At 35.6% G+C, this 26592-nt stretch overlaps 1 protein-coding gene across 1 annotated transcript in view; it reads left to right on the forward strand.

Annotated features, from left to right (window-relative positions):
• The window catches only part of DNAH14 (dynein axonemal heavy chain 14), a 554037-nt gene that overhangs the window by 119263 nt on the left and 408182 nt on the right, over window positions 1–26592 (forward strand). The window contains exon 21 of the mRNA XM_003791010.1: window positions 24423–24544. Within this exon, the coding sequence (XP_003791058.1) occupies window positions 24423–24544 (122 nt within the window). The remainder of the gene's footprint in view (window positions 1–24422; window positions 24545–26592) is intronic.

Consider the following 26592-nt stretch of genomic DNA (forward strand, 5'->3'; position numbering starts at 1 on the left):
AACCACAGGAACAAATTAATGAAGGAACCAAAAAAAAAAGAAAGAAAGAAAAAGAAAAGAATACTAACAACAAGAAAAAGAAAAAAACTAATTCCATATGTATGTGTATATACATAAAAGCATATATATATATCTACATTAAAAGCACATATACATAAAAGCATATATATGCTTATATAATATGTGATTATATATAATGTAATATATAATTATATATTTATATAATAAATGTATATATAATATGTATATGTATATATATTACATTGTATACAAGAATATATGTATATACCCTCCATATGGCAGGAGGGCCCAGCTTTAGTATGAACATATTTGTGTTGTAATATACTGCTAGAACATCAAGTGGTGCTATAGTTTTAGGGAACAGTCAACACAGCTGATAACCTTTCTCTAGTTCCCAAACATAGACCTGATCCCCAACTTAATGTCCACAGTGATCACCTGATTATTTCCCCAGCATTCAGGTTCCGATGGTTTGGGAACTCATCTCTCCAGACTCCTTCAGAGGCAGGTCTCAACTGTGTCCCTGGACAACATTGCCCATGGGGTGAGAGAGTCCCTGAGCCTGTCAGGACTAGAGGTCTGATACCAGCAGATGAAACTAAGATGGCTATATCCCTGTAGGAGGCCTACCCTCACGATCTTCTCACAACCTTTCCATAATGGCTGACCCCTTGCTGCCAGGACCTACCCAAAATGACTGTCTCTACCACTGCCAAACTGGTGCAAATCCGTTCCAACTAGCCCTCAAATCTGGCTACTATATACTCTTTGGGTGCACCCACTCTTCCAGGCTAACCACTTAACTGCACTTCCCTCAAGAACCAAAAATTACAGCAAGGCTTCCTCAATACCCGGACCTCCACTTTCCTGCGGTGGCTGCCGCCTGTGGCTCCCACCAGCAGCTCCGGCAAGACTTGCCTAGAGCGTCAGAACTCTGCCCAGCCGCTCCTGTTCACACACTGCAACCAGCGCTTGGCCACCTCACACCACACCCCGAGCCACAGCTCCAGGCAAAATTTCCTCACCAAATGCAGTCCAACTAATTCTGCTTTCTCCCTAATAACTATTTTAAAACTTCAAGAAATTCAACAAGCTATATAATAAAACTGAGATAGTAAATAGCAAACTTAAAATAACTACTCATACATGCACTTACACATGTATTATGTATATATTAATTGATAGACAGTTAAAGAGAAGTATGTACCTAACAAATGGAATTCCTTTATTTACAAATACGTAGACATTTAGGGAAAATGTCAGTTAATTGCACTTTAGGGAACAAGCTTGGTGGTCACACAATAGTGGGAATAATGCCTGTATCAACTGGTCGCAACAGAAAAACTCATAATTCATGTGCATTAGATAAAGCACACAGAAGAGTCTTGCCACAGTAATGTGGAATAATTAGCCCCAGAATAAATGCTACTCTGTCCTCACTAAAAATTATTAAAAGCAAGACCCCTAATGATGAAATAGTTTCTATATTTAACTATACCTAGAGAAAAGCTCAAGACTACAGAAATATAAAAATATCCCACACCAAATAAGGTAAAAATACAGTGTCTAGAATTCAATCAAATATTACAACACATGCAAGGAGGAAAGAAAATAGATTTCATATGAAAAAGAAAAACTAACCAATGGAAAATTTCCAGAACTGATAATAGATGTTATAATTAGATACAAGGATATTAAAGCACTTATATTAGTAAATGTATTCCATATATCAAAAAGTTAGGTAGCAATGTGAAAGATATTAAAAAAAAAGACAAAAATCAAACTCTTCTTTTGCAAATTTAAAACTCTTTTTTAAAATTTTCAGATTAATATGAGGTGACAAACTTCCAAGTCACAATATTTGAGTTTCTTAGGTAGAGTCCCTCTGGTAGTTGTGTCCCATATCCAAGATGTTCCATACACCCCTACATTTATGCTGATTAAGTGGGAGCACCCCTGAAACCCCCTCCTCTTCTCTCCTCTCCCTAAGACCTCCCTCTCCCCAATCTGAATAGAAACAAGTTTTTCTTCTCTGAAGGCGTGAATTAGATTGGCTACTGGCTTCATATTAGTATTGAGTACATTAGATATTTCCTTTTCCATTCTTATCATACTGTACTAAGAAAAATGTGTTTCAACTCTACCCACGTTAGTACAAAAGATGTAAAGTCACTATCTTTTTATTGCTGAATAGTATTCCACGGTATACATATGCCATATGCTAATCCATTTCTGAGTTGATGGGCATTTAAGTTGTTTTCATGTTTGGTGATAATAAATTGAGCTGCAAAAAACAATCTACTGCAGATGCCTTTATGATAAATTATTTATTCTCTTCTGGGAAGATGCTTAATAGTGCGATTGCAGGCTCAAAAGAAAGGTCTAATTTGAGAACTTTGAGGATTCGCCACAATTCTTTCCAAAGAAGCTGTAATAGTTTGCAGTCCCACTAACAGTGTCAAAATGTTCCCATCACTCCACATCCATGCCAGCATCTGCAGTTTGGGGATTTTCTGATGTGGGCTAATCTTACAAGGATTAGGTGATATCTCAGGGTAGTTTTGATTTGCATTTCTCTGATGACTAGTGATAATGAGCATTTTTTGATATGTTTATTAGCCTTTGATCCATATTCCTCATAGAAGGTTCTGTTCATGTCTCTTGCCCAGTGATAGATGGGATTGTCAATTTTTTTTGTTGATTAATTATCAGTTATCTAGAGATCTTAGTTATCATCCAGCCTTTATCAGATAGGCAAGATGTGAATATCTTTTCCCATTCTAAAGGTTGTCTGTTTGCTTTGATTATTTTGTCCTTAGCTGTACAAAAGCTTTTCAATTTAGTTAAGTCCCATTTGTTTTTGTTGTGGTGCAATAGCCACTGAAGTCTTCACCATACAATCTTCCCCAGGCTGACATCCTCGAGATTTTTTCCTACACTTTCATCTGGGATTTTTATTGTTTTATGCCTTGCTTTTATCCATCTTGAGTCAACTTTTGTAAGTGGTAAATGGTGTAGATCTAGTGTCTATCTTTTACATTTGGTTATCCAGTTCTCCCAGAACCATTTATTGAATAGGGATTCTTTTCCTGAGTATATGCTTTTGTCTGGTTTATCAAAGATCAGATGGCTATAAGAGACTGGTTTCATCTTTCCTATCATCTTTCCATCATACCTATGTCTATTTTTGTATTAATACCATGTTGTTTTCATCATGGTAGACTTGTAATATAGTCTAAAGTCTGGTAGGGTGATTCCTCCAGCTTCATTTTTATTACTAAAAATTGTTTTTTGACTATGTGAATTTTTTCTGGTTCCATATGAAATGAAGAACTATTTTTTGCTGTTCTTCAAAGTATAATGTGGTATTTTAATGAGGATTGCATTGAATTTGTAGATTACTTTGGGTAACATAGACATTTTGACAATGTTGATTCTTCCCAGCCAAGAGTATAATATGCTTTTCCATTTGTTAATGTCTTCTGCTATTTCTTATCTTAGGGTTTCATAATTCTTTTAGTAGAGGTCCTTCACCTAAAATACCAAGGTATATTCCTAGGTATTTTATTTTTTTAAGCTGCTGTAAAGAGAATTGTGTCTGATTAACTTTTCAACATGGCTGTTATTAGAGTATACAAAGGCTACTGATTTGTGGACATTGATTTTATACCCTGAGATGTTACTGTATTTCTGGATTACTTTCAGAAGTCTTGTAGTTGAGTCTCTGGGGTCTTCTATGCATAAAATCATATCATCAGCAAAGAGTGAGAGTTTGACCTCCTCTTCCCCCATTGGGATGCCCTTTATATCCTTCTCTTTCCTAATTGCATTGTCTAATTTCCAGCACTATGTTGAATGGTAGTGATGACAGAGGATATTCTTTTCTGGTTCCTATTCCAATCAGAAAAGCTTTCAGTCTTACTCCATTTAGTATGATATTAGCTAGGGGGTTGTCATAGATGGCTTCAATCAGCTTAAGAAATATGCAACCTATGCCTATATTCTTAATTGTTCTTGTTAGAAAAAGATGCTGAATTTTATCAAATGCTTTCTTTGCATCTATTGAGAGGATCATATGGTCTTTGTTTTTGCTTCTATTGACATGGTGAATTACGGAATTATGGATTTGCATATGTTAAACCAGCCTGGCATCCCTGGGATGAAGCCTATATTTGATTGTGATGTATAATTTTTATAATGTGTAGCTTAATCTACTGGCTAAGATTTTATTGAGTTCATTAGTAAAATAGGTCTGTAGTTCTCCTTTTAGTTGGGTCTTTTCCTGGTTTTGGGATCAGGGTTATGTTTGCTGCATACAACATGTTAGGGAAGGTTCCTATCTTCTCAATGTTTTGGAATAGTTTCTGTAGTATAGGTACAAACTCTTCTTTGAAGGTTTAATAGAATTCTTGTGTGAAGCTGTCTGGTCCAGCGCCTATTTTGTTGGAAGCTTTTTATTGTTCCTTCAATTTCAGAACTTGATATTAGAGTGTTCAAGAGATCCATTTCTTCTTAGTTAAGTCTAGGAAGAGGGTGTGAATCCAGGTATTTTTCCATTTACCCATATTGTCAAATTTCTGGTCACAGAGTTTCTTATTGCAGTCAGAGATAATCTCTTGAATCTCTATGCTATTTTCCCTTTCTCATTTCTGATTGAAGTTATTACAGATTTTACTGTTTTTAGTCAATTTTGCCAAAGGTTTATTAATTTTATTTATTTGTTTGAGGAGCCAACTTTCTGCTTCATTAATTTTCTGAATGATTTTTTTTATTTTCAATTTCTTGTATTTCTGATTTCATTTTGGTTATTTATTTCCTTCTGCTAGTTTTCAGATTAGATTGTTCTTCCTTTTCCATTTCCTTAAGAGGACTCACTGCATTTTTGATGTGCTCTCTTTCTATGTTGCAGATGTGGCATCTAATGCGGTAAATTTCCCTCTTGGGACTGCTTTTGTAATATCATACCCATTTTGGTAACTTGTAGCTTCATTGTTGTTATGTTTAAGGAATTTAGCAAAATCCTCCTTTACCTCTTCCTCGACCTAAGTGTCATTGAGTATAAGGTTGTTTGATTTCCATGCCTTTGTGTGGTGATGAAAATTTTTGTTGGAGTTGAATTCCACCTTCATTGCTTTGTAGTCTGAGAAGATATAGGTATAATTTCAATTTTTTTGATTTAGTCAAGATTTCATTTGTACTCTAGGATATGATATATTTTGGAGTATATTCCATGGGCTGACAAGAGGAATGTATATTCCTTAGCTTTGGGATGGTGTGTTCTGTATATGTCTATTAAGCCTATTTGTTCCGAGGTCACATTTAAGTCCCTTGTATCTTTGTTTAGTTTCTGTTTAGAGAACCTATCTAGTTCTGCCACAGGGGGTTTAAGGCCTTCAGCTATTATGGTATCATAGGATATCATATTTTTCATTCCAATCAAGGTCTGTTTTATAAATTTGGGAGCATTTACTTGTATGCATATATATTTGGAATTGAAATGTCCTCTTGTTTTACTGTCCTCTTGAGCAATATGAGATGAACATCTTTGTCTTTCTTAACTTTAGTTGGTTTAATTCTACTTGTATCTGAAAATAAAATTGTCACCCTTCCTTTCTTCTGTTTTCCATTTGCCTGTAATACTGTTTTCCATCCTTTACCCTGAGTCTTGTATGTCTTTCAAGGGTAGGTGTCTTTTCTGGAGACAGCATATGAATGCCTTGTGTTTTTTTTATCCAGCCAGCTATATTTTGTCTCTTAACTGGGGAATTCAAGCTATGAACATTTATTAAGATAATTGTAGTGGAGTTCTAGTCATCATATTTGTGAAAGTCTGTTTGTTAGTTTTATCCTTTGTGTCACTGTGAAAGCTAGGTTTTTGTCCCTTGTTTCTAGGTGTTCACTTTCCTGATGGTCCATTGGTGATTGTCAGTGTGGAGAATAGGTCTAAGTTTTTCCTTTAGAGCTGGTATTTTTGTGGCAAATTTCCTCAATGTTTGCATATTAGTAAAAGATTTGATTTTTTCATCAATTTTGAAGTTTAGTTAGCAGATACAAAATTCTGGGCTGAAAATTGTTTTGTTTAAGAAGGTTAAAGATAGCTGACCATTCTCTTATGGCTTAGAAAATTTCAGTTGAAAAGTCTGTTGTTCCCTTGATACTTTTGCCCCTATAAGTCAGTCGGTGCTTATTCCTGGCTGCTTGCAGAATTTTCTCTTTGTCTTGACTTCAGAATGTTTCATTACAATATATCTTGTAAATGCTCTGTTTGTGTTGAGATGACTTAGGGTTTGGAAGGGGTGTTTCAAAATCTTTAGTGGAACTTGGGAAATTTTCCTTTATGATATCTTCCAATAGGGCTTCCATTCCTTTGAGAAATTCTTCTTCCCCTTCAGGGATCTGTATAATTCATGTTTGAACACCTCATGAAGTCCCCTAATTCTCTGTGCAAGTGTCTGCTTTCTCTCTCTTCTTTTCTGCCTTTTTAACTACCTGGGTTAGCTTAGGAGCTTTATCCTCTAGCTCTGGGGTTCTTTCTTGTCCATGATATGATCATTTTCTGTTACTTTCTACTGAATCTTTAAGTTCCCTTATTGATTCCTTCAATTTCTTAAGCTCTGCTATAGCCTTTCCATATTCTTCATATCTTTTATCCATTTTTGTTCTGTTTTTCCACTTTCTTGTTAATTCCCTTTATTGCCATTGCCATCCATATTTTAAATTTCCTTTCTGTCATTTCCGTTAATTCTTTATAGGTCAACTCTTATGCAGTGGCTCCCTCATGGTACCTTCAGGGGATTACTCTATTTTGTTTTTTCATGTTGCTGGCATTTTTCTTTTGGTTCCTCCTCATGTGTGTTTTCTTCTTGTTCACTACCTTTTCTTACTTATCTTTCTCACTACCTCTTTTACATTAAATTACCTGTCTCAGAGCTTAGGTTCAAGTGCCCTTTTCATATAAAGCTAAAAAGAAGAGGTGATAAAGAGTGAGAAGGAAGAATGAAGAGAAAAAAGAAAAAAAAAAAAAACACAAGGAAGAGCCAGAGTGAAGGAAGAGAAAGAGAGCAATGGGAGAAATGCTTTTCTTTGGCAGAGTGCTATGGCCACACCTTCTACTCTAAGAATTTGAAAGTCTGAGTTGGGTAGGTCTCTTGAACTCAGGAGCTCCTTATCTGCCTGGGAAAAAGCAAGACCCCACCTTTGCCAAATATGGAAAGTGAAAAAAAAAAATTAAAAATTTGTCAGTGTGTTACAATGAGAACCTGCCAATATTGTCTTTCCAGAGGCCAAAGCTATAAGGGTACCTTAGACCATGAGCTCTTGACCTCCGTGAGCCAGACCAATTCTGTGACCTCCCAGCCAGATCAGTGCCATGACCCCTCCAGCACTCAGAGAAAAGGATAAATGAATAAAAATTGATAAAGAAAATTTAAAATGCGATTATATAAGCTAAATAAAAAGGGATATCTTAGCTCTTTTATAAGTAGTTTATGTGGGAAAGAAGAGAAAAGTATAAAAAAGATTTTTAAAAAAAGGAAAGAAAGAAAAAAGTAAGAATAAAAATAGCTGAAGAATCATAAGAAAAAGTGAAAATGAAAACATAACAATACAGCCAGCCAAACAAACAAAACCCAAAAGGAGTGTGTGTGTATATAACTGTGTATGTGTGTTTACATGCCAAGATATTGCCTGGACACCAGGTGGTGTTTCTGTACTGGTTTTCCTTAGCTCTAGACCACATCACTGGCTTCTGTAGTCCACCACTGCTTCACTGTGCCCCAGAGTGATGTCCCAGGGTGGGTTCACCCAGCCAAAGGTGATTAGAGTTTTTTTCTTTACCTTGATGCTAGTAGCTGGTAAGGAGATGTTTCTAGTTTGCCATTTTCCAAGATGACAAACTAGATTCTTGGATGGAGTGTCTGAGCTGAAAAATACATTGGAGAGAATTAATACCAGATTAAACATTGCAGACACAAAGACTGGTGAATTTAAAAACTTAACATTGGAAACTATACAAAAAGAAACACATGGAGAAAAGAGAAATTTTAAAAATGAAATGAGCACCAGTCAGCCATGAGAAAACTTCATGCAATCTAATAGGTAATTGGGGTCCCCCAAGAAAGGAGGTAAGAGGAGAAAACTGAAACAAAAATGGCCAGAACTTTTCCATTTGTATTGAAAACTATAAAGCTATAGGTTTAATAAGCACAATGTACTCTAAGCACAAGGATCATAATATCAATCTCTCAAAATGAGTGAAAAAAAGAAGACACAAATTCCCGTATCAAAAATAAAAATGACAATAAACGGTAGAGGCTCCCAGATGGTGGACTAGAGAAATCTCCTCATCAGCTTCTTTTAGTGAGATTAGGAAGTAGAGGCTCCAGCCAACTCCAAATTGGATCATCCCACCCAGAAACAACATTGCAATGGAGCACTGAGACAGACTGAGACTGTAGGAGCCAAAGAGGTTGGGAAGAGTGGGAAACCTGCACTGATCAGGGGCAAGGGATTGCAGCAACCCAGGAACAGATCCTACACATGGAATCCCTAAGGGATTAAGTCCATAGGAAATTGTCCCCCACACCCCTTAAGACACCCTATGGTGGTGGACTGATCCCAGACTGAAATCTAGGAGGGCCTTTTACCTCCAGGCATGGAGAATGATATGAAATGAGCAGTAACTGAGGTTTCACAGAACGCTCAGGTGCAAAGAAGCTGGACCTTTGTCAAAGGGTTGTAGAGAATAAATTTGACCTCTTCGGGACAGAACTGGAGACTTGGGCCAAGGAACTCACAAGAGTGTCACTGCTGGGAGGGTAGATTTGGTCCTGGAATCTGCTCAGCAGGAGGCCTAGTAGTCAAGTGCTATTTTGGGAGAGCTATAGGAGAGGAATGGAGAGATCAGTAACCTTGACTTATTTGGTACAGAAGGAGGCCCAGTTTGGAACATCCTGATAGAGTCCTAGCATGTATTGGGCTGTAACTCCATCTTCTGGGCTCATTCACCCCTGGGCTGACTCCCACAAGACACAGGGGATTTAGGCAGATCCCACCTCCCACACAGACTCCTTTCTGGCCTCAGGGAACTGCTCAAATGACTAAGGCATAGCCTCCATAAAGTCTGGTGTAAACTTCAGGACTTTGTTCCCATGCCTGCATGGGGATTCAACTTTCCCACATCTACCATGCTCAGATTAAAATCAAATCAAGCAAGAAAACAAGTCTGAGTCTAAATGGCATCATGTAATAACTTCTTGCCTGCACAACAGACAGCAGAAGAAGCCTACTTTTTTCCCCCCTAACCACTGGAGCACCACTTGGTGTCCCTACAATATATTGTAGTGTGTGTGTGTGTGTGTGTGTGTTCTGGAATGCCACCTGGTGTATAGGCAATATATTGCAATATATTATTAATTTTGTTTCTTTTTTTATATTGATCTTTCTTTGTTACAGGTCTTTATTTTTTCTTCTTTTTTCTCTCCTCTTAGATTTATTTTTATATGATTTTTTAATTTTTTCCTCTTTCCTTCATAAATCTCTCAAATGACATTCATGATATTTCTCACTTTGGAGGGTCTGTTTTGTATTATTTTCTTCTGTATTTTACTTATGGGACAGAGTCCTGGGGGATCACAGCAGTGGCCTTGCTCATGGAGGCCTGAAATCCTGGGCTTAGAGCATCCCTCTAGCTTTGGCCTCCCAAAGGAAGCCCCCCCAACATCACATGCCTGATTTTTTCCTATATTTGGTGGTAGTGTGGTCTTGTTCTCACACAGCCTAGTAAGTAGCTTCTGGCCATAACCTGCCTACACTCCCCAGAGTCCTAAGATTGTGGATGTTAGTCACCACACCCTGCCCAACACCATTATTTTTCCATTTATCTTGTGTTGTCTTTCTTTCCCCCCTTTTTCTTTTACTTTTCAATTTTTTTTCTTTTCTCCCTTTTCACTCTTTTCTATTCCTCTTGCCCATGTGCTAAAAGTCCACTCCAACACCCAAGCACAGAGACAGGAAAATTGAGTAGTAGTAAGTGAAAGGAGAAAGTAGGGGAAGTAAGTGAACAAGTTGAAAACGCATATGAGACTGAACCAACAAAAAAATTTGCCAACAGGAAAACCAGAACAGATAACTCCCCTGAAGGGGGCAATAGACATCTACCATAGAGAATCCCTCCTATAAAGAAATGATGGAAATGATGGAAAAGGAATTTAGACTATGAATGGCAAAAATCATGAAGAGAATTGAAGGAAAATTGGAAAACCACCAAAGACATCCAAATTGACCCAAGAAATTAATGAAAGATGTAATGTAATTAAGAAAGATATATCAGAGCTTAAGGAATTAGAGGAGTAATTCAAGAAATTTAAAGATTTGGTAGAATTATCAGTAACATTAATCCATGGAGAAGAAAGAATCTTGGAGGTAGAGGATAAGGTTCTTGAGCCAACTCAGCCATTTAAAGAGGCAGAAAAGAAGAAAGTAAAATCATAGCAATATCTTAGAGAATTATGGGACTTCACAAAGTGTACAAACAAATTATAGGTATCTCCCTGAAGAGTGATCCAAAGTATGGAAGCCCTAGTGGAGGATATCATAACTGAAAAATTTCCAAGCATCAAAAAATTCTGACACATTCCTTTTAGATGAATATTGAACCAAGGTTCATCTAAGTTCAAACAGAACCCCTTCAAGACATATTGCAGTGAACCTGGCCAAAATCATAATGAAAGAGAAAATTCTGTAAGCAGCCAGAAATAAGTACCAATTGACCCAAAGGGGCAGATTCATCAGAGTGACAGCAGACTTCTCAGTTGAAACTTTACAAGCCAGAAGACTTTTGGCTTTGACTTTCAATATACTCAACAAACAAACCAACAAACCAACAAACAAACAAAACATTCAGCTTAGGGTACTGTGTCATGCCAAAATAAGTTTCACATTTGATGTAGAAATCAAATATTTTACTGACATGCAATCATTGAGGAAATCTGCCACTACAAGATCAGATCCTCAGGAAGTGTTCAGACCCATACTACACATAGACCATCACAACAGTCCACCAGCAAAGTAAAGATACCCAGAAATGAAAGGTCAAAGTCCAGCTTCCATAATGGCCCAAGTGATAAAAGGAGACATCAGACATCCATAAAATAAGATGACTAGAACTCCACTCTACTTATCAATTCTCTCAATATTTATTTGTGAATTGCTTGAATTCCCTACTGAGGAGGCACAGGCTGTCTGACTAGATAAAAAAGCACAACCATGTATAAACTACCTTCAGAAAACATACCCTCAAAGGACAAAACAAGATTAAGGTGAAGGGATGGACAACAATTTCAGGCAAATGGAAATCACAAGAAAGCAGGCATTGCGATCTTATTTTTAGACATAAGTGGATTTAAAGCACCAAATAAAACACAAGAATTAATACAATATACTGGTGAAGGGAACAATACAACTGGAAGACATATCTGTTCTAAATATATCTGAACTCATCTTAAATGGATCTGAACAATATGATATCCTACAGCACCATCATACTGAGGACTTCAGTAGCTCACCAACAGAACTGGACAGATCCTCTAAATAGAAAGTAAACAAAGTAACTGGAATTATTATTAATAAATAACTGGGGGGATTAATAACTAGAATTCCTAATTCACTAGGAATTAAATGTGATCCTAGAATGACTAGGCTTAACAGACATATACAGGGTATACCACCAGAAGAACATATTCTTATTTTTGGTTCTTGCATCATACTCCAAAATGAAACTTCAACAGAATAAAAATTTAGAAATTATATATTGTATCTTTTCAGACCATAAGAGAATAAAGGTAGAACTCAACTCTCAACAAAAAACTTTCATCTCTACACAAAGTCATTGAATCCAAACAACCTTAAGGTGAATGACAGTTGGGTCAAGGAGGAGATAAAGAAGAAAATAATTAGATTACTCAAACACAATGACAATAAAATGATACCTATCAAAGCCTATGGGATACTACAAAAGTAGTCCTAAGAGAGAAATTTATTGCAGTAATGCCCACATCCAAAAAAACACACATGAACAACCTAAAGAACCCCTTCAAAACTCGAAAAGGAAGAGAAATCCAATTCCAAATCTTGCAGGAGAAAAGAAATAACCAAAATTAAATGAGAAATAAATGAAATTGAAAGCCAAAGAATCATCCAGAAAATTAATGAAGAACAATATCTTCAAAAAGATAAAAATCAATAAGCCTGTGGACAGATTAACTAGAAACAGAAAAAGTAAAATCTCTAATAACCTCAATCAGAAATGAAAAAGGGGAAATAACAACAGATACCACAGAGATACAAAAGATCCTTACTGATTAATACCAAAAACTTGACACCCAGAAATTTGAAAATGTGGAGGAAATGGACCAATATCTGGAATCACATAACCTCTGTAGACTTAACCAGGAAGAAGTAGATATCTTCAACAGACCAATATCAAACACTGAAATTACAGCAACAACAAAAAAGCTCCCAACAACAATAACAACAACAAAAGCCCTGGACCAGTTTCATGCAAGTATAGGTATCAATGTACCTCTACTTTAAAAAAAAACTGAACTTTAAAAAAAAAACTGACAAGGAAGGAACCCTCCCCTAAACATTCTATAAAGCAAACATCACCCTGATACCAAAATCAGGAAAAGACCCAACAGACCAATTTCATTAAAGAATATTGATGCTAACAAAGAGAATACAGCTACACATTAAAAAACTGTACATCATAATCAAGTAGGCTTTATCCCAGGAATGTAAGTCTGGTTTAACATACACAAATCCATAAATGTAATTCACCATATAAATAGAAGCAAAAACAAAGACTATCTGATCCTTTCAATAGATGCAGAAAATCCATTCAATAAAGTCAACATTCTTTCTAACAAGAACACTTAAGAAAATAGGCATAGGTGGCACATTTCTTAAACTGATAGAAGCCATCTACTCTAAACCCACAGCCAATATCATACTGAATGGAGTAAAACTTAAATCATTTGCACTCAGAAGTGAAATGAGAAAAGGATATCCACTATCACCACCACTACTCAACATAGTTCTGGAAGTCCTAGCCAATACAATCTTGCTAGAGAAGTATATACAGGGTACTAAATAGGTACCATGGAGGTCAAAGTTTTATTCATTGCTGATGATATGACCTTAGAAAATCCCAGGGACTCAACCATAAGACTCCTGGAAGTGATTAAGTAATACAGTAATGTCTCAGGTTAAAAAATCAATGTCCACAAAGCATAGCCTTCATATACACCAATAATAGTCAAACTGACAAATCAAAGACACAGTACCCTTCAAAGCAGCTTCAAAAAAAGTGAAATAGCCAGGAATATACCTAACAAAGAATGTGAAGGATCTTTACATAGAAAACTATGCAACCCTGAGAAAAGAAATATCAGAAGATATTAACAAATGGAAGAACACACCCATTTGTGCTGGGAGTATCAACATTGTTAACGTGTGTACACTACTCAAAGAAATATATGGATTTACTGAAATCCTCATTAAAACACCAAAATGATACTTTGAAGAACTTGGAAAAAATAGTTCTTCATTCCATATGGAACCAGAAAAAACCCTGAATAGCCAACTTAGTTCTAAGAAATAAAATCAAATTTGGAGGCATCACTTTAACAAATTTCAGGTTATACTACAAATCTATAGTGATCAAAGTGGCATGGTATTGGCATGAGACATAGATTTATGGAACATAATAGAAATCCTAGAGATGAAATCAGCCACATATTGCCATCTAATCTTCAATAAACCAAACAAAGGCATTTACTAGAGAAAATAAGTGATGGGAGAACTGGTAAGGCACATGCAAAGGAGTAAAACTGGACCTACCCTCATTTATAAAAATTGATTCATGATGGATAAAAGATTTAAACCCAAGACACAAAATGGCAAAAACTCTAGAAGAAAGTGTGGGGAAAGATTTTATGAAAAATACCCCATTGGCAATTGCAGCAATAACAAAATAAATAAATGGGACTTGATCAAGCTAAAAAGCTTCTGCACAGTTAATGACACACCAATTAAGGCAAATAGACAACATTTAGGATGGGAGAAGATATTTGCATGTTGTGAATCTGACAAAGGGCTAATAACAAGAATCTACAGAGACCTCAAACTAGTCAACAAGAAAAAGGTAAATAATCCCATTTTTCATTGGACAGGAGACATGAACAGACACTTCTCCCACGAAGACAGACAAATGACCAACAAACACATGAAAAAATTTTCATTTTCCTGGTCATCACAGAAATAAAAATCAAAACCATCTTGATTTTTTGCTGTCTGGAGGAGGAGGTAAGATGGCCAATGCACTTCATCTTTCAACAGAGGCTCCCATCCAGAGGGAGACATAATGGTCAGAATGATCCCAATAAAGCTGAAGGTCGGGAGCTGAGCTGAGAGAGATTGATGAGTGTACATCATCCCTGCTGAGGCAAGCTGTGACTCCAAGGGAAAAAATTTTCAGGTATAAAACCTATCCCAAAGAGGATGAGAGTTCCTCCCCTCCCCCCAAAAGACTGGCTTGTTGCATGCTCTCTATAAGTGAACAGTGAAGAGAAGACCTCTTGTTAAACGCCCCAGGAAAGAGCTACTGAAGGCCAGGACTCCTTCTTCAGAGATATCCTACTGTGAGTCTGGGCGTTCTCTTGCCTGGCATAAAAGTTGAACAAATATTTTCCCTGCTATTCTGAACTCCCAGTCCTGCCTTAGCCCCTTGCCTGGCAGTCTGGAGGCCTGCACCTGCAGAGCTCAGTGGTTCCTTGCGAATGTGCTGCAGTGCATGTGCACTGAAACCGTGATTTGAGTGGAAGTGGGGAGATGCAGGGGGAGGAAGACTAGCTTGGTGCCAGGAAAGTGTGTGGCAGTGGGGGCCAGCAGCAGCAGCAGCGGCACAGCAATAGCAATGGCACAGTGACCCACACAGTGAGCCACAGCACAGTGGAAGTGGCATGCTCCAGCTGTGCTATTACCGTGGGATATCCAAGGAGGTACTGACTCCCCTTGGACTCTGACAGGCATATATCCCTGGTGCATTTGCTCATTGGAGGAAACTGGGCCACAGCACCACAGGGTTACCAGTGGCAGAACATGACTGTGTTGTAAGGCAGAAAAGGAGGTGTCAAACCCCCTAGAATAACTCTTTTGCTGTGTGGGTCTTCCTGACTCAATTGAGCACTGGAAGGAGCCGCACTTGAGCTGCCAGAGGATTCCTGCTGTCTGGTTGCTGGAGTCCTTTTGAACTTTCCCAGTTGATCAGTAATTTTGCTGCCTGGGACAATTGGTTTGGAACCCTTGACCTGGACCAGCAACCCAGGGACTCTCCAAGGTTGAGCACTGGTTGTGTTATAGTGGAAGGGGCAAATTCTCCTCTTCCAGTTGTTGCTACTGGGGGGAGGGATATCTTAGTTGCTTGTATCTCTCCCCAGCTGAGATTTCAGCCCAAACCCCCAAACTCACTAGGATTGGATAGAGGCTGGCTGAATATAAGACAAAGCCACCTAGCCCCATCACATCAATCAGGTCCTCAGAGTCTCTGGTTGCAGGACTGAAAGGGACCTTTGTAAAGCTGTAGGGAAAAATCCCCAATCACAAGCCCCAGCTCTTTGGTAACCAGCTGGTTAACTACAACCCCTGCAGCCCTCGATCTAATTTCACCCTACCAGCTTTACTAGCTAAACTGTGAAAAATAATCATGGGGTGGAACCAACAGAAAAACTCTGGCAACGTGAATAATCAGAGTAGGTAAACTCCCCCAAAGAATGCCAAAAGAAATACAATAGAAGATGTCATTCATAAACAAATGGCTGAAATGTCAGAAATATAATTTAGAACATGGATGGCTAATAAAAATAATAGAATGGAGGAAAAGATGGAAATTGAAATCCAAAGAGTTTTGCAAAAGTTTTCTCAAGAAAATCAATGAATTCAAAGACAAAATCTCCAAGGATATGGACTCAAGAGAAAATCAGTGATTCAAAGACAAAAATCAGTGAATTCAAGAAATCAGTGAATTCAAAGACAAAAATGAATTCACTGAAAATCAGTGAATTCAAGAAATCAGTGAATTCAAAGACAAAATCTCCAAGGATATGAACACAATGAGAAAAGAGATAGCAGAGCTCAAGGAAATGAAAAAGCTATTCGAGGAGCTCCATAACACAATTGAAACCCTGAGTAATAGAGTTGAGCAGGCAGAAGAAAGGATCTCTGAAGTTGAAGACAAAGTTTTCAAACACTCAAAGAGGCAGAGAGATGGAAAGCAAAAACTGATCATTCTCTGAGAGAGTTTTAGGATCACACCAAAATATCATACATTTATTTGTCTTATAGGAATTGCTAAAGGAGAAGAGGATGATCCTAAAGACACTGATCCTCAACTCCAAGATATTATTGAGGAGAATTTTCCAAGCATGGCAATAGATACAGAAATTCAGGTAGCAGACCATTTCAGAAATCTAGCACTACTCAATCCAAATAAAGCATCCCCTAGATACATTGAAATTAACTTTGCCAAAGTTATTATGAAGGAATAAATTCTGTAAGAAGCCAGACATACGAAAAGCATAACTTACAAGGGGAAGAATACAAATGACTGCAGATCTCTCAGCTAAAACTTTTCAAGCCAGAAGAGGTTGTTCATTGACTGATCTCCTAAAACAAAACAACTTTTAGCCCAGCACCCTGTATCCAGCTATACTGAATTTCATTTGTGATGGAGAAATCAAATACTTTACAAACTTATACATGTTAAAGAAGTTTGCCATAACTAAACCAGTTCTCTAGGAAATACTGAAACCCATTTGCCATAATGACCAGCTCAATGGTCTACCACCAAAGTAAAGTCACCCAGAAAGCCTTGAACAAAAACTAACATCCAAAATGGTGAAAGGATTTAAAATTTCCACATTTGAACAACATGACAGCCAAAACACTACCATACTTATTAATTCTCTCAATTAATGTGAAAGGCTTAAATTGTCCTATAAAGAGGCACAGATTGGCTGACTGGATACAAAAACTCAGGCCAGATATCTGTTGCACACAAGAGTCTCGTCTTACCCTAAAGGATAAAAAAAGATTCAGAGCGAAGGGGTAGACATCTATAAAACAGACAAATGGAAATCAGAAAAAAACAGGGTTGCAATTTTATCTGCAGTGGTTTCAAACCAACAAAGATAAGGAAATATATGGATGGGCACTACATATTTGTCAAAGGAAAAACTCAACATGAAGAGATTTCGATAAATAACATTTATGCAACTACCTCAATTTATAAAGCAAACCCTAACAGATATGAACAATTTAATATCCTCCTGCACTGTAACAGTTGGAGATCTTAACACCCCTTTGGCAGTTTTGGATAGATTCTCCAAGAAGAAACTAAAGTAACAAATAATAGACTTAAACTCGACCCTAGAACAAATGAACTTAACAGACATCTACAGAACATTTTATACTAATAAAACTGAATACACATTCTTCTCATCAGCCCATAGATCTTCCTCCAAAATTGAGGAAGATCACATCTTAGGTCACAAGTTTAGAAATTATTCCTCGTATTATCTCAGACCATCACTGAATCAAAGTTGAACTCAACAGCAACAGGAATCTTCATACTCAAACAAAATCATGAACTCTAAAATAACCTTATGCTTAATAAAACCTGGGTAAAAAATGAGATTAAGAAGGAAATCACCAAATTTGGGGGATAAAATGATAATGAAGACACAAATGATCAAAACATGTGCAATACTACAAAGGCAGTCCTAAGAGGGAAATTTATAACTTTAGAAGCCTTCATCAAGGAAACAGACAGAAAAGAAGTTAACTTGATGGGTCATCTGAAGCAACTGGAAAAGGAAGAACATTCCAACCCCAATCGCAACCCAACATAAGAAAAGAAATAACCAAAATTAGGGCAGAATTAAATGGAATTGAAAATGAAAGAATGATTCAGAAGATCAATGAATCAAAAAAAGTTGTTTTTTTGAAAAGATTAACAAAATTGATAAACTTTCACTAACTTCACAAGAAACAGAAAAGTAAATTCCCTAATACCATCAATAGAAATGATAAAAGAGAGAGAACAATTGGCACCTCAGAAATTCAAAAAATCCTTAATGATTGCTCCAAAAACACTATTCTCAGAAATATGAAAATCTGGAGGAAGTGGACCAATACCTGGAAGCACTCCACCTTCTTAGACTCAGCCAGAACTAGAAATGTTGAATACACTTTATATGGAACCTGGAAATAGCATCACCTATATGAAACCTCCCCTAAAAGAAAAGTCTAGATGGCTTTACATCAGAATTCTACAAACCTTTAAAGAGGAACTGGTACATATATTACACAACATTTTTTAAAACATAGAAAAAGAAGGAATACTTTCCTACACATTCTATGAAGAAAATATCACCCTGATCCCCAAACCAGGAAAGACTCAATGAGGAATGAAAATTATAAACCAATATCTTTAATGAATACTGATGCAGAAATGTCCAATAAAATCCTAGCAAACAGAATTCAACAACACGTCAAAAAAATTATACACCATGACTAAGTTGGTTTTAATTCAGGGTTGTTTCAACCTGTTGAACAAGGTTGGTTCAACATATATAAATCTATAAATATAATATACCACATAAAATAAAAAAAAAAAAAACAAAGACCATAGGATTCTATCAATGGAATCATATGGTGCAGAAAAAGCTTTGGATAATATCCAGCTTTCATGATCAGAATACTTAAGAAAATAGGCTTAGATGGGTCATTACTTAAACTGACCATGAGATAGAGGCCATCTACAGCAAACCCACAGCCAATACCATATTGAATGCAGTAAAATTGAAATCATTTTCTCTCAGATCTGTAACTAGACAAGGATGCCCATTGTCTCCACTGCTATTCAACATAGTCTTAGCCATGGCAATCAGGCGAGAGAAGGCATTAAAGAGTATCCAAATAGGGTCAGAGGAGATAAACTCTCACTCTTCACAGATGATATGATCTTATACTTGGAAAATCCCATGTACTCAACTCTTAGAAGTGATCAAGGAATATAGCAGAATCCCCAGTTACAAAACCAATACTTACAAATCAGTAGCTTATGTATATCCATATGCCAACAATAATCAAGCTGAAAATACAGTCAAGGACTCTATTCCTTTTACAGTAGTGCCAAAGAAGATGAAATATCTGGGAACTTACCTAACAAGGGACATTAAAGAGCTCTATAAAGAGAACTATGAAACTCTGAGAAAAGACATAGCTGAAGATGTTAACAAATGAAAAACATACCATGCTCGTGGCTGGGAAAAATCAACGTTGTTAAAACGTCCATACTACCCAAAGCAATATACAAATTTAATGCAATCCCTATTAAAGCACCAGCGTCATACTTTAAAGATCTGGGAAAAAAAAAACTTCATTTTATATGGAATCAGAAAAATTCTTGAATAGCCAAGACATTACTCAGAGATAAAAAGAAATCAGGAGGAATCACACTATTAAACTTCACTATAAATCTATAGTGATCAAAACAGCATGGTACTGGCACAAAATAGAGAGGTAGATGTATGGAACAGAACAGAACCAGAGAACAGAACAGGAGATGAACCCAGCCACTTATCATCATTTGACCTCTGATAAGCCTATCAAAAGCATTAATTGGAGGAAAGATTTTCTATTTAACAAATGGTACTGAGTGAACTGGCTGGTGACCTGTAGAAGACTGAAACTGGACCTTTACCTTTCACCAGTAACAAAACTTGATTCTCACTATATGAAAGAGTTAAATTTAAGACATGAAACTATAAAAATACTAGGATAGTGCAGGGAAAATGCTTAAATAAATTGGTCTGTGAGAATATTTTATGAGGATGACCCCCCTGATAAGTGAAGCAACATTACTGGGATCTGATCAAACTAAAAAGCTCCTACATAGCCCAGAACACAGTAAGAAAAGCAAGCAGACAGCACTCAGAATGTGAGAAGATATTTGCAGGTTATGTTTCTGACAAAGGTTTGATAACTAGAATCCACAGAGAACTCAAACTAGTTAATAAAAAAAGAATAAATAATCCCATTTCATTTTGGGAAAGAGACTTGAATAGAAGTTTCTCTGAAGAAAATAGGCACATGGCCTGCAAACACATGAAAAAATGCTGATCTTTAATCATCAGAGAAATGCAAACCAAAACCACTTTGAGGTATCATCTAACTCCAGTAAAATTAGCCTACATCACAAAATCCTCAAACTACAGATGTTGGCATGGATGTGGAGAAAAGGGAACACTTCTGCACTGCTGGTGGAAATGCAAGCTAATACATTCTTTTTGGAAAGAAGTTTGGAGAACACTTAGGGAACTAAAAATAGACTTGAAATCCTCTATTGGCTATACATACAGATGACCAAAAATCATTTTATAACAAAGATATTTGTACCAGAACATTTATTGCAGCCCAATTTACAATTTCCAAGTCTTGGAAGCAGACAAAGTGCCCATCAACTCATGAAGGATTAACAAATTGTGGTATATGTATACTATGGAATATTATGCAGCCATAAAAAGATAGAGACTTTACATCTTTTATGTTTACCTGGATGGAGCTGGAACATATTCTTCTTAGTAAAGTATCTCAAGAATGGAAGAAAAAGTATCCAGTGTATTCAGTACTATTGTGAAACCAATATATAATCACCACGCTTTTATATGAAAGATAAAAGAACTATCGTCCAGGTCAAAGGGAAGAGGAGTGGGAGGAGAAGTGGTTTCACAGAGGGTTATCAGTGAGACCTCACCTATAGTGTAGATTTCAAGGATACATGTTAAATCTATTAAGAGTAGAGTATTAATGTCTTAACACAATAAGTAAGTGAGGTGAAGGCTATGTTAATTAGTTTGATGTAAGTATTCCAAATTGTATATAAAATCAGCACATTGTACCCCATAAATGCATTAATGTACCCAGTTATGATTTAATAAAATAATTCAGAGGAAAAAAACAAACATGGTGTATAAGTCTAAATTGCTTTACAAGAAGGCTAAAGCAAAGTAACTTTCCAGCATGATATAAAATAAAATATATGTTCTTTGCCAATTTGGTAAGTAAATATCATATTCCATTGTGACTTTAATTTGCATTTCTAGTACATGCAAGGATAAAATTTTTTAATCATACATTTGAAAGCCATGATAAAACCTCTGTCCTGATCCTTTGCCACTGTTTTAATTGGATTGTTGGTCTTTTGTAATAGACATGTATATATTAACGATTTTAGCTTTTTGTCTTTCATATGCTTCACAAATATCTTTTTGGAGTTTGTCAAGAAAGAAAAGAAAGAAATGTTTAGCAAAGGGGGATTGATGTGCTCCCACCTAATGGGCACAATGTAAGGGTATATCGCACACCTGAGTACAGGACATAACTACAACAGAGACTTTATCTAACAACTGCAAACATTGTAACCTAATAATTTGTACCTTCATATTAATCTGAAATAAATAAAGAGGAATGTTTTAAAAAATGGAAGAAAAAGTAGACAATGTATTCAATACTATTATGAAACCAATATATAATCACTCACACTTTCATATGAATGATAAAACACAACCACAGTCCAGAACGAAGGAGAGAAGAGGGAGAGGGGAGGAGAGGGGGAAGCCAGGGGGAGGGGGAAGCCAGGAGGAGGGAGCGTATTTGGTGGGACCTATTGTGCACAATGCAAGGGTACATGTCAAAACTATTAAGAGTAGAGTATAAATGTCTTAACACAACAAATAGTAAGTGAGGTGAAGGTTATGTTAACTGGTTTAATATAAGCATTCCAAATTGTATATAAAATCAGCACAATGTACCCCATAAATGCATTAATGTACACAGTTATCATTTAACAAAAATAAATAAACAAAAACAAACAAAAGAGATTTCACTATCCATAAAAGAAAAACTTATAAATTAAATTTTATCAAAATTAAAAATTTGTGCTCTTCTAAAAACACAGTTATGGGAATAAAAATTTAAGCCATGGACTAGGATAAAATATCTGCAAAGTATACATCTGACAAAAGACATACTATCCAGAATATATAAGAGCTCTCAAAATTCAATAATAAGAAAACAAAACAACCCAATAAAGAAATGGGCAAAATATTTACACCAGCACTTCATCAAAGTAGATACATTGATGGAGAAAACACACATGAAAAGATGCTTAACTGCATTACTCATTACGAAAGGCTAAAATCGCAATGAAATACCACTAAATATCTTAAGAAATGAGTAAAGTTTTAAAAGTTATCATCCCAAGTGTTGGTAAGAATGTAGAAAAACTAGAACTTTTTTATACAATGCTGTAAGAAACACAAAATGTTACAACCAATTAAATTTTTCTTAAAGTATTAAGAATAAATCTACCATATAATCTAGCTATTCTACTCTCAGGTATTTACCCAGGAGAAAGGAAAGCTGTATCTATACAAAGGTATGTACATAGACCATTCATAGCAACAGCCTTGTTTGTAATAGTAAAAAACTGGAAACAACTGTTATGTACAACAGGTGAATCATAAAAATTTTTATCATACATGTATGTGTATACACTGGAATATGTGCACTACTCAGCAATCAAACAAAAGTGAACTATTGATTTATGTGACAACATAGATGAATTTCAAAATAATTATGCTGAGAGAAAGAAGTCCAACCAAAAAAAAAAAAAATAACATATGATTCCATTTGTATAAGATTCTAGAAAATGCAAACTAATCTGTGTTTTCAGAAAGTAGATCAGTGTGGTTGCCTGGGGATAGAACTAGGTAGTAGGAGGAGGAAGGGCTTACAGTGGGCACAAGGAATGGACAGGTTTATTATCTTGATTGTGGTGATCCTTTCACACATATAAGAATATGTCAAAATTTATGAAATTGTCCACTTTATGTACAGTTTCTTGTATATCAATTATACCTTTATAAGTCTATTGAAATGTAAAATAAAATTTAAAAAGAAAGAAACATGAATAGAAATAAAACAAGGCAAATATAAATGAGTCATATGTGCTTCCTCTTGAGAAGCCATAGTTAGAGAAGATGAGCCAGGCCACTTGTTTTTAAATAGGCATTATAGTGTTAATTTTTAACCAATTTCCTATTTTTTGCTCAGCAAATGATAGGTTTTATTGGAGTTGATGGGTTTTCTTTTTTTTTTTTATTAGATCATAGTTGTGTACATTAATTCTCTCATAGGATACAGTGTGTTACTTCTATATGCAGTTTCATGCCTATAATTTCCTATTATTTTAATAAACAGCCTACTTGGAAAAAGTTATATCCATCCAGTAAAATTTTCTGAAGTCATTAAAATCATGAACAAAACTTCTAAGTACTGACAAAACCCCTCTAAGAGACAGTATTAAGTTTAAAAAAAAATGTGAGTTATGAAACAATGTATATAACATGGTTTTATACTGTTTTATACATGGTTTTTTACCATGTTTTAATATACAATACACATTCCCCCCTAAAGCATTTCCTTTTCTCTGCATCATTACCACATCTATTATTTTTCAACTCTTTGATAATAGTCATTCTGATGATATAAGATAATATCTCCTGGGAGATTTTATTTACATTTTCCTGATAAGTAATGTTGAGCATTTTTGGCCATTTGTTTATCTTTTTGAGAAATGCCTCTTCATGTCCTTTGACCTCTTTTTAATGGGATTATTTGTTCTAGTTTTTGTTCTTTTGGGTGTTTTTATGTTGCTGGTTGTTGTTTGGGGAGGAGTTTGTTGGGGGTTTTGTTATTGTTTTACTGTTGAGTTGTTTGACTTCCTGTGTATTCTGGATATTAGTCACATGTCAGATGGATAGTTTGAAAATATTTTCTCCTATCTAGTAGTAATAAACTATTAAAGATGTTACATACAGGTACATATGTGCAAAAAAGCTTGAAGAAAGACTGAAATACTATGCATACCAAACAAATTCTTGGTTATGTTTCCTCTACAATAGGAAGTTGAATGGGAAACATTCATGTTAATTTACATATATGTGTGTTATTTAAATCATTTACAAAAATATTTATATACATAAAGTTCATGTGCAATGTCCACCCTATATTGCATAATAAATAAAATAGAAAATTGGATGAACAGGACCTTTCTCCAAACTAAATACTTTAGTGCTGTATTCTTTTATATGACCTTCTATTAATTATTTTCTGCATGTCAATGAATCATCTTTGACCTCAATTTCTGTTATGTGACTCTTATAGAATAATTTCATATATTTAGATTTCATATGTCTGTGGGTTTTTAATCCTTGTAGGATCTTGTGACTGAATGGGATCAGAACTTGGCTCTCTTCTCTTACACCCTTGAAGAATGGATGAAATGTCAAAGAAATTGGCTTTATCTTGAACCAATCTTTTATTCTTTAGAAATACAAAGGTAACAGTTTAAAAGATACCCATATAGTTAAAAAATTCATGGTTGGTAATATATTTCTTGTCATCCTTGAGAAATCATTTCTTTAATAGACATGGTAGTATAATCTGCAAAATCATTATTTTTTACTTATTCAATTATTTCTAACATTTTCCCAGGCTCTCTATTCTTCTATCTGGTCCACAGAAAGAAATTCTCATTAATTTATAAATGCTACTAAAAACTTGTTTATTATTCACATCAAAACCACAAACCACACTAATATTCTAGAATGAAATATATACATAATATTGTGGCTTCAGGATTAAAATTATGTATCTGACACTTCTTTCCCAATTATTTATATTTTTATGTCACTAATCAAGAAATAAGCTTTCAAAATGATTATAATTTCATTACTTTTTATGACTGAATCATAAAAATCATAGTGTATATGATTTTAGTGTGTATATATCACATTTTCTTTTTGTTTGTTTTCATAGATTTTAGTGTGTATATATCACATTTTCTTTTTGTTTGTTTTCATAGATTTAGAGGGTACAAGTGCAGTTGTGTTACATGGATATATTGTGTACTAGTGAAGTCTGGGCTTTTAGTATAGCTATCACCCAAATAGAGTACACTGCGCCCATTAAGTAGTTTCTCATTCCTCATTCTCACTCTGTTGCCCCAGCCTAGAGTGCCTTGGCACCATAGATCACAGCAACTTTAAATTTATGGGCTCAAGCAATTTTCTTGCCTCAGCCTCCCAAGTAGCTGGGATTATAGGCATCCACCACAACAACTAGCAATTTTTTTTCTATTTTGAGTAGAAACAGAGTCTTGCTTTTGTTCAGGCTGGTCTCAAACTCCTCAGCTCAAGCAATCTACCTTCTCAGCCTTGCCTCAGCTTCCCAGAGTGCTAGGATTACAGGTGTGAGCCACCACACCTCTCTTTGTGTTTTTAAAGAAATCTCCATACTGTTTTCCATGGAGGTTTTTACTAATTTACATTCACCCCAAAGTATTTCCTTTTCTCTGCATCCTTACCACATCTATTCTTTTTCGACTCTTTGAAAATAGTCATTCTGATTATAATTCCTGGGAGATTTCATGTACATTTTCCTGAGAAGTGATGTTGAGCATTTTTTCATATGCTTTTTGGTCATTTATTTATCTAATTTTAGAAATGTCTACCATGTCCTTTGCCCACATTTTAATGTGATTATTTGTTTCGGGTTTTGTTGTTTTGGGATTTTATTGTTGCTGGTAATAGTTGGGGGGGATTTTTGTTGGGCTTTTTGTTGTTGTTGTTTTGCTATTGAGTTATTCGACTTCTTGTGTATTCTGGATATTAGTCACTTGTCAGATGGATAGTTTGAAAATATTTTCTCTCATCCAGTAGGTTTTCTCTTCATGCTGTCAGTTGTTTCCTTTCCTATTCTAAGGCTTTTTAATTTAATATAATCCCATTTGTCTAGTTTTGATTTTGTTGCCTGTGCTTTTGAGATCTTAGTCATGAATTCTTTGCCTAGACCAATATCTGGAAGTGTTTCCCCAATTCTTTCTTCTAGTAGTTTTATAGCTTGCCCTCTTATGTTTAAATCCTTAATCCATCTTTAATTGATTTTTGTATATGGTGAGAGATAAGGGTCTAGTTTCTTGTGCATATGGACAGCCAATGTTACCAGAACCATTTGTTTAAAAGAGTGTCCTTTCCCTGGTGTATATTCTTGGCACCTTTGTTGAAAATCAGTTGTCTGTAAATAAGTGAATTTATACCTACCCTCTATTCTGTTTCATATGTCTATGTTTTTATACCAATACCACACTGTTTGGTTACTCTAACTTGTAATACGTTTTCAAGTCAGGTAGTGTGATGCCTCCAGCTTTGTTCTTTTGCTAAGATTGCTTTGGCTATTGGGGCTATTTTTTGAATACACATGAATTTTAAGGTTGTTTGTTCTATTTCTATAAAACATGATGAACATTGGTATTTTCATAGGGATTATATTGAATCTATAGATTGCTTTGGGTTGTATGATTATTTTAACAATATTAATTGTTCTGAT

Source organism: Otolemur garnettii, unplaced genomic scaffold (genome assembly GCF_000181295.1).
Source record: "Otolemur garnettii isolate 467f Iridium unplaced genomic scaffold, OtoGar3 scaffold00045, whole genome shotgun sequence".
NCBI classification, from domain to species: Eukaryota; Metazoa; Chordata; class Mammalia; order Primates; family Galagidae; genus Otolemur; species Otolemur garnettii.